Here is a 13,814-nt window from a genome sequence, read left to right on the forward strand (position 1 = left end):
AGTGAGGTATTTTTCTGACAAAGTTAGTATGATATGTTGCCAAATGCGAATCTCAATGATTTTGATAAGAAATGATGAGAAAAAAAGAACTTTCTCATGTTTGGTTTACAAATTAGATAAGAAATGATGAAAAAAAGATGAGAATTGGTGACATGTGAGAAACCGAGTTACTTGGTTGCATATTTTTGTTTATTTATTTATAAAACCAAGATTATCCATCAAAATATAAAGAAATAAAAAGAAACTAATCATTTCTTATTTCACGTCGTTTTTTCGGATTGGTATCTTCTCTATTATATAGGTGCAATAGAGGATCTCTATTATACGATCCAAAGATTGTGAAATATGTGTCAATAATGGTTTATGGCTTTTCCTTAATTTAAAATAAGATAAATACACATTATTTTGCAACTGTTAGATAACTGTTGGATGATGTGATAAAGTTTCTTCATTACAACAATGTAGTGGATTGGATCTGGATTTTACTTTTTTTCATTCAAAACAGATAATGAAAAAAGACAATTATTATTATTATTATTATTTTTTTTGGGACAAGATGAGAGATCACAATAATTTCTTTCATTTTTATTTACATTTAAATTCCAAAAGAAGCCTTAGTTTGAGGAGTAATAATCTTGTATTCCGAGAATATTGTCTTTTGATTATTTGTCTACGGAATAAGAGGGGACTGAACATTAATTTGTGGATAAATCACAAAACATCACACCATTAAGACTGGCCTTGGATTGGTTACATCCAAAATATATTGGGCTAGGCTATCACTTTGGATTAGGGCTGGACTGAAATGGAAGACCCTTGACCCAGGACAAATAGACCAATTAGAATTCAATTCAGAAAAGGCCCATGGGCCGGCATGTGCCATCAAATCCAATTTCTGAATTCATGGATGGCTTTGGTACACATGATCAAGCTTGTATCCACAACTAAAATGTCCAAATGGAATGACAAATGACCAGAGAGACTAGACAGGTGTGTGTGCCTGTGTTGCCTTTGTAGGGGCCATTTGCCTTGGATCCCAAATGTCTTGCTCACCCTAGAGGGAACCACATGCTTTTTGTATATAAAACTCATTTTTTTTAAAATTTTTTTATAGCTGAATTTTGTATATACTACTTGGTAGTAATATTGGGTGGATTCTCATGGTCCTAGGTCCATCATACACTTGGCCCACACATGTCTTGCCATTTCCATCATCCAATTTGAGTTAATTACACCAATAGTTCTGAAAGTATGCGATCTGTTATACTTTTAAACTTCTTATTTTTTTCATTTTAAATATTTTATTTTCTGATATTAGCCACTTTCAAAATCAATATCAGGGATTTTTTTTTTAATTTCGTAAAAAATTGAACAAAATTAAGAGGTTGGAGATGAAAATACATACGTCAGGGGTTCAAAATGAAACAAAATATACATATTTTGGATATCATGTGTATATTTAGTCACTTTGATTTTGTTGAAATTTTAAGTAAAATTTAGAAAAACGAAGGAGAGAAGGAGAATGTCGGATTCTTCCATCCCAACCCCACTCTCGTGGGCGGTGGCTACCCCTATCTAAGTCGTTGCCATTCTCTTCCAACACTAACCCCCCAACTTCCTTCAGTGGTTTGAGAGCTGAGAGAGAGAAGAAAAGAAGGGAAAAAAGATCCAAAAAAAAAGAAAAAAAAGTGCCAAAACGACGTCGTTTCGGCACCACCACAAGAAGTCCGGCGAGAAAGCCTGACAAAGGATCCGGACTTGCTTAGCCCAACACCTATTTCACATGTCGCATCACAAGCCATTCATATAGCAATGCTATATGTAAAAAATTAAAAAGTAAAAAAATGTATATATAAATTTTGCATGTGTAATTTAATTTAATTTTAAATATGACTCATATAATATTTAAAATGAATCTCAATCACACATTAAATTTTTTAAAAATGTTTTTAAAATTTTAATTATGTATAATTATTATTTCTATCTTTAAAATGTAGGTTCAATAAAAGGTGTGATCGACCAAACACACCATGAGTCTAGTAATATGCCCCCAACAACCAGGGATGGTGTATTGTACTGTGTCATATTGGATTTGTATTCAAAACAATCCAACATTAATATTGCTCGTTTAATTAAATGTGTCAATTATCTTGATATTGACCTGACCTACTTATAATCGTGTTAACCTTAACATAGCATGCTTAATACGATTAGCCAAAAAAAATAAAAAAAAATCTACAAAATATAATGTTTTGGTTTTTAAAATCTGTTTTTCTTTTGAAAAAAATTAATTAAACATGAAAAATAGTTTGTTGGAAAAAAATAAAAAATACTCATTATTTTTATATATATATATTTTTTTGAGATGAATAATTTTTTATTTATATTTTTATCAAACTAATTTATAATTTGTAAAAAAATTCATAGAACAAATTTTACAAATTAAATCAAACAAAGTGAATAATAACTATAACACAAAATATTAATAAACTAACCAAATCAAACAAAATGAACCAAAATTGTAACATAAAAAATATTAATAAAGTAACAAAATATATTATGATTGTTAATCACATTGACTCATCATCGCATGCTGTAACTTGTATGCCAAGAAGAATAAAAAAAAAAGGTTTTATGGCCTTTGCTTAACTGAAGACTGAAGAATTCTTGAAGATTTTAAGAGAGGCAAACAATTTATCAAATAATAGCTGAACAGTCGATTTATCATTAATTTAAGGTTGCACTTTATTAGGTATATATGTTATATAAAGATTTAAGTTTTAATCTAATAATGAATTACTTAAGATCTTATGGTTACTAAATTCAGGTTGTATTCGGGTTACATGCGTGGGTTCTGTCAACGTGCCGATACGAACGAATTTTTATGTAGGTCAAACGTGTCCATTTCGGATTTCGCGTGTTTAACCCAAACATGACCCATTTAATATTCATGTCTTCAAGTCGTGTCATATTCGGGTTCGAGTAAAAAAAATGATTATCCCTAACCCTCTAATTATGTGTACGATTCGAGTCGTGTTAAAGGGTTACGTGCCAAATTTTCACCCCCAGCAACAACCCATAAAGAGTGGCCACATGTTTGGTTTAGTTTACAGAAATTTGTTTCGATTTTTTTTTTCTAAATAATTAAAAATCAATTTCGTAAAAAAATTTAAAAAATTAAAGTATTTATCATTTTTATATAGTTTTATCTTTTGAAGGGTAAAAATAATTTTAAAAATTTTAAAAATATATTTTTAATATTTATGTTTATCAAGCTAGTTTCTATTTTTTCAAAAAATATCTATTTCTTTTTTTTGAAGAGAATGAAACCAAACATGGCCTATGCATGTGTTGGCTACATATTTTGTATAGGCCAATCACAGCTTAATACGTGGCGAGATGAGGGCAACATGGAGAGTTAATTCAAGTCTTTAATCGAAATCAGACACGTGGCAGTTAGTATTGGTAATCATGGATTTGCGTAGTACTAGATCAGCGGAAAAATACAAGATCAGGAGGGAAACCTAACTGCAAGAGTGGTGTAGTGGGACTGACTGTGAGAGAGCATGTTCAGAAGTCATGGGAGGACATTTCGACAATTGAAAGCCCACTTCGACTGACTGTGAGAGAGCATGTTCAGAAGCTCCCATTTCGACGGTTGGAAGCCCACTTCGACGGTTATCATTGAAAAGCATAAATAGCAGAGAAGGCCCCAGAATGAAAGATCTGGACTCAGATTAAAAAACCAATTTATTTACTTTGTTTTTCCTTCCAGTTTTTATAGTTTTTTACATTTTTGCACTTCAATTCCTGTACTATACTTCATTCCTAAGAGTAGTTTCAAATAGCTTATTGCTGTAAACCTCTACAAGGCTGGGTCAGATCATTGTAAATTTTTCATTTTACTTAATGAAATTCATATTCTAAAATTATTCTTCACTTGTTGTTATTTACTAAATTCTCTTAAACAAGCCACCAGTAAAAGTCGTCTTTATTGAGGCTGAGAGAACTAAAACACAATCGTCTGATAATTGGTTGGCAATTAATATTCTGCAAGGACTGATTGATCCTTACTGGTATGCTTAAAATTACATTATTAACCTTCGAAAGCCAAAAAAGCTAACATATATTTTTGGACACGCCCGGTGGGACTAATTGAAATGGCTAGATGTAGGAGATAAAGAGAAAATAAATGCTTGGAAGAAGGTATGGAAGGAGAGGTAGAAGTACCTGATCTAGAGGATAATGTGATAACATATCCTATGGAAGCACCTATCTCATCAGAACCTATGGTCGAACAGATCAGCAATTCAGAACATCCACCACATGTTCAAAATATTGGATGAGGCCATGGAATTGGGCCATCCACTGTTCCATCTACCAAGCCAATGAATCCATGGGGAGGCTTGGTAGATGCCATGGGATAGTAGTTAATGTACACAATGGAAAGATGCGCAACATCCTTTATGGATCGAATGAATTCCCATCAACCAACTAACACAAGGCATATGGAGGAAAATTCAAATGTTCCTCAGCAAAGATTGGCTAGAGATAAACAGCCTATGCAAAGTAATGGACATACTAATGGTCAGACTAGTAATCAAAATTATGAAAGACCATCACCTATACCTCAGTCATGGTATGAGCCTCTTTCGAGGCCTGTGGTAAATCAAAATGCCTTATTACCTAACAGCGAAGCGATACAAATTGGTGGATTTGGGCCAACACAAGAAAATGGCATGAGAGTGTTTCCAAATCCCGTGTTCGAAGCCATACCTGGCACAAGGGAGGTCACTAATCCCCTGTTCGAATTCACACCCGGGAGGTTGGAAGGGTTTCTTGTGGCTGGGAGAGAAACAACACCTATTCCTCCTATTGCAGCACCTTTCGCAAGACAGGCTTAGAGAGGTCAATCATACCCTTAATAGCAGCCAGTATCACAGGGACAACCAGTCCCAAATATACCTCCCTATGGACCAAGAGGACCTTAAACAAAGGGGTTTCCACCAAATCCTTTGTTTGTTCCTCCAGTGGTAGTTCAACAAGCACAAAATATGGTTCCTAGGGACCAAATTGCTGATATTGTCAGAGAAATGTGTAGATCTATGGCTCGGGGGTTCAAACTCTTGTGTATAGGAAGCCATACCTAGAATGGGTGGATAGGGTGCATGAATACCCAAGGGGGTTTAGAATACCAGACTTTGCTCTCTTTTATGGGAATGAAAACCAGCCAATAGTAGAATACATTACTAGGTTCATAGCCCAATGTGGTGAATTTACCAATAATGATTATATAAAGTTAAGACTTTTTCCAAATTCTTTAACTGGGATAGTTTTTGTATGGTATATTAACCTTACACCTGGTTCTATCCAAACTTGGCTGTAAATGGAGGAGGCATTTCATGCCCAATTCTTCCAAACAGAGCTAGAAGTTTCCATGGCAGACTTGGCAAGGTTGAGTCAAAGGCTTGATGAGAAGACTGTTTAATTTATTGCTAGATTCAAAAGAGCACAAAACAAGTGTATGGTCATTCTACCAGAGCCTGAATTTGTGAGATTGGCTCAAAATGCTTTAGAGTTTAGGCTTCGAAAGAAGTTCAACTTAACTGAGTTTCGAGACTTAGTGGAATTAACCTATAAGGTGTCTAGATATGAATCATTACTTGAGGAAGAACAAGATCGAAGTAATGTATCATATAAGACTAATTATAGAGACCTTAATTACGAGATTGATGCAACAGAGATCGTAGGGAAAGAGCCTATGACTTGTGAGGCATTAATTCATAAAGATACTACAATAGACCAGCAGTATAAAAAGAAAGATCTTCATAGGAAATACTTTTTTGATTTAATAAAGGCAGATGACATTTTTGATCATTTGTTTGCAGCAAATTTCCTAAAGTTACCAAAGGGAGTTAAAATTCCTTTCCCAGAAGAACTTAAAGGGAAAATGTATTGTAAATGGCACAATTCTTGGTCTCATTCAATTACAAATTGTATTGTTTTTCCAGATAGGATTTAAGAACAGATTCGAAAGGGGAGTTTAAAGTTCCCAACCAAAGCAGAGAAAGCTATGGGGATTGACACTAAACCATTCCCAGAGATTGGGGAAGCTACAGCCAATGTTGGTGTGCCAGACTTCCAAAACCTATCTTTGAAGGAATTGGAGGAGGTTAATGTGCAGATGCATGTTGTCAACCAGACTACTTTCAAGAAAGGTATCAGAAGTTCGCCAGCAGATAGACAGAGCTTTGGGGACCAAAAGGAGGACTCTAGTGAGGAGGCACTGGATGATGACTCTTTAGAGGCAGTTGTCATGCAAAGGATGTGTCCCACATGTAGGTTAAGTTACAAATGGTTGAAAGGTCTCCCAATTGATGGAAAACAATATTATAAGGATGTGCAGAGATACCCTAAACTAGCCAGTACCTACAACAAGAAGCCATACCCAACTGGTCCTAGACAGTAGCCATTTTTGGTCGGACCACCAGCCGCTAGAGTGCATCCCAAGGGTAAGAGACCTTTACATGAGTTCAGACCACCCAACTATTACAGGATGGAAGGCAATTATCCTGAGAAGAAGCCTGAATTAGGTTCAAGTTATGGAATTAGAACCAAAGATTGGCCTCTAAGATCAGCCTCAAACAAGATGAAAGGTAACCACCCTGACAGAAGGCTTAACATAGGCTCAAGACAGGGGATCAGCGCCAAGCAGTGGCCTCCACAGGCAGCTTCGAAGGCAGAAAGAGCTTATTCAGCAACTGAACTAGTAAGTTCATGGGTACCTGGGGTTCCAGATTGGTTTGTCATGTAGAACAAGCTTAAGGAAATGCCTACCTAGAGAAGTGTTTTTGGAGACCAGGATAGAATGATTAAACCTCCCTTGGTGGTTTCAAATAATTGGGTATTACTAAAGCACCCAAAAACAAAGGAACCAAATATGGTTCCAGTAATTTCTAGGTCTCAAAGGAGGAAGATCCAACAAAGGTACACTCAGTACCAAAAGGATTTGAAGGAAAGTGGAGAGAGTTCTTTATTGGCCCAGTCAAAAGGCCAGATAGAGGAAAAAGACAGTCCAAAATTGGATCCTAGTCCAAAATTGGTTCCTCAAAACAAAAGAAGTTTCAGTAAAGAGTAATTGGCTAAAGTTCACACTGAATTGAAAGCCAAGGAAAGATCCAGCTTAGCAGGTCTTGAAAAATCCTTGATGGAAAGCGATAGTGAGACAGAAGGAGAAGTTGAACTAGGCCAAAGGAAAGAAATGACTGAGGATGAGATGTTTGAAGCCTTCATGGCTGAACAGACATTTTTGGTCGAAAAACCAGCAGGAACAAACTATTCGAAGGAAGTCACTAGTACTGAAGTACTAGAGTACAGCATGGAAGATGCTTCTGAAATAACTGAACAAGTTAGCCTGGAAAAGAAACAAGTGCAGCCAGCAGTTCAGTTTGGCTCATTTCCTCCAGTGTCAGTAAATATGGTGTATATACTGCTACAGGAATTCTAGGCTGAAGATGGGAACCAAGAAGGTCAGGAGATTGACCCTATTCCAGTTTCTAGTGAAGATTCACAAGTTAGCATGGTTCAAGATGAGTCTGAAGTGGCCACACCCACGAAAACTGAAGATGAGAGTGAGAAAGTGAGTATTAATCTCTTATATCCTTTTGAGTATCCTACAACATCCATGACGCAGCATGTCAAGCCCTTGTATATCAAGGCTTTTTTCGATGGGATACAAATGAACAGGGCATTGGTAGATAATGGGGCAGCAGTGAACCTGCTTCCGAAGTCTTCTTTGAAGAAACTAGGAAAAAAAAATCCCAGATTAATCCTAACCAGCACAACCATTGTTGGCTTTGTTGGGGATAAACAGATGGCTCAGGGTATTTTGTCCATCAACCTAAGTGTGGGAACCAAAGATTGCATGATGACATTCTTTGTTATTGATAGTAATGCCAAGTATAATACTTTACTTGGCAGGGATTGGATTCACACCAACAAATGTGTGCTTTCCTCTCTACATTAGAAGATAATGATGGCCTTATGCAATGGAGAGACAGAGGAGATCAATGCAGACCCTCAACCTTTTATCACTTGTGTTGAATTTGCAGAGGCCAAATTGTACACTGAATGAGTGACACCCCTTAGTATATTGAGAAAACCTGATGGTTCAGCTGAAATGACGGCTGATGAGGAAGTAGCACACCTGAAGCACTTAGTGCAGAAGAGTGCTGATGAAGAATTTTTCATCAAGGATGATAATGACACCTGGTTGTAGGTAAGAAGATGAAACCCAAGAAGCCAGACCCTTGGCTTTGTTAAGTTTTCAATGTTGGGCATAAAATCGATAGTCTAGAAGGTTCAAGAACAAGAGAAAGAAGCCATGGTAATTGGCTGTAAGCAGGAGCAACAACAGGTCAGGTTTTTGACCTTTGATAAATACTGTGCATTGGACATCGAAACAAAAGTCCAAAAAATACCGGAAGAAGAAGCCTTATGGATAGACTTTGTCTATGAGGAAGAAGGCAAAGATGTTGAACCAGAGCAAGTGGGAGCAGAACAAAACCAAGAAGTTGTTTCGAGGGCAGAAGAAATCAAAAGAAAAGCATTAGTGAGTGCTCAAGTACAAGACCCCTTGGAAGAAGTTAATGTAGGGGGATGTTTTGCATAACAACCCATTTATATCAGTGTTTGGTTAAGTCCTTATGATAGAAGCCAGTTATTGGTTGTCTTAAAACAATATAAGGATTGCTTTGCTTGGTCTTATAATGAGCTGCCTAGATTGGACAGATCATTAATAGAACATAGGCTCCATTTGAAGTCTAATTTCAAGCCATACAAGCAGAAGCCAAGAAGGATGAGTCCTGAAGTGGTTCAGAAGGTCAAGGAAGAAATTCTTAGGCTCTTTAAGGCAGACTTTATTAGAACAACCAGATATGTTGAATGGCTGTCCAATATTGTGCCTGTGGTTAAGAAGAATGGTAAAATGAGGGTATGCATCGATTTTAGAAACCTGAACTTAGCAACTCCAAAAGATGAGTACGCTATGCCCATAGTAGACTTATTGGTGGATAATTCAGCAAGGCACAAGATTTTGCCTATGATGGACGGACATTTTGGTTATAACCAAATCTGCATTGCAGAGGAGGATGTCTATAAGACAACATTTAGATGTCCTGGAAATATTGACACATTCAAATGGGTTAAAATGCCATTTGGTCTGAAGAATGCTGGGACCACATATCAGAGGGAAATGAATACTATCTTTCATGATCTCATTGGAGGATATTTAGAGTGTTACATTGATGACATTGTAGTAAAATCTCAGTCCATGGGGGAACACTTGGTTCACTTGGAAGCAGCTTTCAAAAGAATAAGAAAGCTCAAGTTGAAGCTTAATCCTCTCAAATGTGCTTTTAGTGTATCAGTTGGAAACTTCTTGGGCTATGTAGTACACAAGAAGGGAATACAGATTGATCAAAATAAAACCAAAGCCATCATTGAGGCCAAGCCTTCATCAAGTAAGAAAGACGTACAAAAGTTCCTTGGTCAGGTTAATTTTTTTTGGAAGATTTATTTCTAACATTGTAGGGAAAACTAAAGTATTTTCTTCTTTATTAAAGTTGAAGATGAAGAGGGGTTTGTGTGGACAGCAGAGCATCAAACAGTTTTCGAAGGAATTAAAGCCTACTTGGCCAAGCCTCTAGTACTGATGCCACCAAAGAGCGACAAGCCTTTGAAGTTATACATTTCTGCAGCAGAGGATTCGTTGGGAGCTTTCATAGCCCAAGACACTGAAGAAGGCAAGGAGCAAGCAATTTATTACCTTAGTAGGTTTTTAAATTTTTGTGAATGTAAATATTCAACTGTAAAAAAGTTGTGTCTTGCATTGTACTTTGCTGTAATGAAATTAAGATATTATCTCTTGCCTAATGTTATCTCAGTAATTGCAATCACAGACTTGGTTAAGCATATGTTATCTAAACCAATGTTGAGAGGAAGAATTGACAAATGGATATTAGCCTTGTAAGAGTTTCATCTAGAATGTCTCCCAAAATGCAGTAAAAGGACAAGTTTTAGCTAACTTTTTGGTAGATCATCCATGTCAAACGGAAATCCAGGAGATAATAGATCTTGGTATGATCAATGTTGAGCCATGGCAGATGTGGTTTAACGGGTCAAAGACTAATGGTCTGATTGGAATTGGTGTTGTAATTAAGTTACCACAGGGGGTAGAAACCACAAATGGTTTCAGAGTGGATGAGACTACTTATTTCAATAATCAAGCTGAATATGAAGCTTTAATAATGAGATTGGAAATGCTTATTGGATTACAAGCTCATGCAATTGATATATTTAGAGATTTTCAATTGGTGGTGAGCCAAGTGAAAGGAATTTTCAAATGTCAAAGTGCAAGTATGTTACCATACCATGTTGTTGCATTATATTTGTTTTCTCAGTTTCAGATAGCAAATGTGACTTATATCCCAAGGTTCATGAATAACAAAGCCAATGATGTAACTCAGAAAGCTTCGAATTTCAGAAAAAAGGATGACACTCAAATGAACATAAGTCTGGCAACATATCAAAATTAATACCACCTTTAGCTAAAAGGAATATGTTGTTAGAAGTCAATCACAATGACTTACAAGATCAAGATTGAAGGCATCCAATAATGCAGTACCTAACTGGCCCATCTTCGAAAGCCAGCAGAAAAATCAAATTACAATCTATGCAATACATAGTGTATAGTAATACTTTTTACAAAAGGGGAGCATATGGATTATTATTGGAATGTCTAGGGCCGAAGGAAGCATTGACAACCACGACTGAAGTTCATGAAGGCATTTTTGGTGCCCATCAGCTTGGTGTGAAGATTGGATGGTTGTTTCAAAGGCATTTCTACTATTGGCCAACCATCCTTAAAGATTGTATAGAGTATGCTAGAGGTTGCCAGGTATACCAAAAACATGGCATGATAAGACATGTACCAACAACTGATTTACATGCAGTTGTGAAGCTTTGACCATTTAGAGATTGGGCTATGGATATGATAGGGAAAATAGATCCACCCTCTTCGAAGCACCATTGTTTCATCTTAGTGGCTACAGATTACTTCACTAAGTGGGTTGAAGCTAAACCATATAAAGCTACGGATCAAACTGAGGTTATTGGATTTATTAATGATCTGATCCACAGATTTGGCAACCCACAGACCATAACTATAGATAATGGGACTGTATTTCATAGCAGAATTTGGAATTAGTCTTGTTAACTCCACCCTTTATTGTGCACAAGCAAGTGGTCAAGCAGAATCATCCAACAAGTCCTTGAAAAAAAGAATACAAAGAGTTGTGGAAGACAATCTCAGGGATTGGCATAATTTGTTGTTGGATGTATTATGGGCTTATAGGACTTCTCTAAGATCAGGTACATGAGTAACTCCTTATGCTTTAGTATATGGGCTTGATGTAGTGTTGCCTGTAGAAATTAACATTAAGTCTTTGAGGGTGAAATGCCAGGACCAGTTAACTTCTGAGCAATACCATCAAAGCATGTTTTTGAAATTAGAGAGTATAGATGAAGCTTGAATTCTTGCATTAAATAATATTTTGTTCCAAAAGAAAAAGGCAACCAAGAGCTACAATAAGAAGGTTAAGCACATTAGTTTTGATGAATGTGATTTGGTATGGAAGACAATACTTCCAATAGGAATTAAAAGCCATAAGTTTGGAAGATGGTCATCTAATTGGGAAGGTCCATATCAAATTCATAGAGTCTTGCCTGGGGGAGCATACCATTTGAGAAATCTGAATGGATATGTGTATCCTAAAAAAATTAACGGCAGGTACTTGAAACCTTATTATCCAACTGTGTGAGAAACACAAGGAGTGTAGAAAATGCTAAACAAGAAACATCAAAACACTTGAACAATAAATAAGGATTTCATTTCATATAGAATTGAATACATGCAGCCATAAGTTGGCCAAAAAATCAGTACAATGTTTCAGTTGTTCCCTTACAATTGATTCTCTACTCCTAAGGGATGGGAACAACTGAATGGCTATAGTCATGTCCTGTCTTCGATCAGCCAGCCCTTGATTGGTGATCTGCAGCTTTGTAGCAGTTTAATCCAAGCCTAGATTAACTGATGATAACTCTTCCTCTAATTGAGCCTTCTTCTCCAAAAGCTAGGTTCGAAATTGAGAAGCAGAGGAATGTTGTCATTTCAATTCAGACACCTCAGCAAGTATATGAGAAATAAATTCATTGTCTTTTGATAGCTTCTCCTCTGCAGCTTTGGCAATATGACAAATGTTGACATAAAAATCTATGGTAGCCACTGCCTGAGACAAGTGACTTGAAATAGCTATGTTGGATTGCTCAATGACCTTACAGCATTGGAGGAAACCATTCTTGACGATAGGTCTTTGTAAGGCTGCCAATGGGATCCTTGAGAATGATGTCAGCAATTCCAAACAGGTATCCAAGTCCAGTGGAGGTAAAGAAGCCCCACTGATGGTTGAAGAGCTCTAAAAAATTTCCAAGAAAGAGTCAGTCAAAACCAATGGCTCAGCTTCATTACTGGCTGATGGAATGGTAAAAGGTATGTCAAAAAGGCTAGCCAGCCTAGCTTCAAAAATGTCCATCTCTTCCACTAACATTGGAGGTGCAGAAAGGTCTCTAGTGGAAGGAAGAGATGGCTGCATAGAGATTGTGACGCCCCGAATCTACACTATTGGTTGCAGTCAAGGGGAAGTCACTAATGAGTCCTATGGTCAATAACCAAGTAAGATCCCAGATCGCCGGAGGAGTCAAATTAGCCTCCCTTCTAAGTCCGACTTTCTTAGGTAGCGCACTACCTTTTTGACAGATCTTAAAAGGTATTGACACAAGGTCTCATAAGCAACGATAAGGTGTATACATATAAATATAGAATAAAAGTACATAACAACCACGAATATCCTTAATTTTAAAAGTTTGTTCCATTACATTACATCCCAAAAAGAAAGTTTAAAACTTCATATGAGTCTTACAAAATATCAAAAGGAATTTCTAACTTTCCTAAGATAGCCAAAAGTCTTCGAAGATTTCAGGTTCGTCGTCTCCAGTTATAAACTCCTCTTCGGCACTTGGCATGATATGCCGTGAGCTTTGAATACCCAGTAAACACACACACACCCCGTCCCTTTCTTCCAGTCCAATACACAATCACAGTTATAACACCAAGTAGTAAAGGATGATACTAAATAAATAAAGGGTTACAAGTTAGATGTTAGTAAACTAGAAATCCCCCAAAGAGATTTCGTCCTCCCAACCACAAGAATCGGACGCGGATTATTCGGTATGTCCCCTCTTTTGCTGCTTTGTTGCAGAACTAACCTTGGATGTCTACTAACGGTTATATACCGCGTAGCACCAACCGCAGGGCCTTAAAAGAGACGGTAATAATGGGCCTTGCCCAAATCCCTCCTCACACCAAACCACCTAAGGTCCGAATACAACCGCTCCGTTCAAGGGTTCCAAAAATCACTTGCGCAAGACTTTAACTTCTAAATAGGGAATGCATCCCAACAATCCATACATCACATATTATCATCTTTTCATTACTCAAGTGATCGAAAACCTAATACTATCCCAATTACGTTTTCCGTTGAGTTAAATGTTTTAAATCAAAGTTAGACCAACTTAACAAGATAATAATATCCACAAAAGCATGCATCATTAAGATGAAGAAGATAAAGAACATAACCATAACACATATAATATCATGCCAAGATATGATCATAAGCTAATAAGCATTATCATGAATA

General features: G+C 36.7%; 1 protein-coding gene across 1 annotated transcript; it reads left to right on the top strand.

Annotated features, from left to right (window-relative positions):
- Positions 1-7,579: 7,579 nt before the first annotated feature.
- Positions 7,580-8,026, top strand: LOC145812867 (uncharacterized). The gene has a single exon (XM_082908093.1). The coding sequence runs from the start codon at positions 7,580-7,582 to the stop codon at positions 8,024-8,026; it is 447 nt and encodes a 148-aa protein (XP_082764219.1).
- Positions 8,027-13,814: the final 5,788 nt, after the last annotated feature.

Source organism: Camellia sinensis, chromosome 15 (genome assembly GCF_055761805.1).
Source record: "Camellia sinensis isolate YWXY chromosome 15, ASM5576180v1, whole genome shotgun sequence".
NCBI lineage: Eukaryota > Viridiplantae > Streptophyta > Magnoliopsida > Ericales > Theaceae > Camellia > Camellia sinensis.

What these genes read in the sequence shown, in the direction of transcription:
- LOC145812867 (XM_082908093.1), top strand. Translation starts at nt 7,580, where the DNA reads ATGGTTCAAGATGAGTCTGAAGTGGCCACACCCACGAAAACTGAAGAT.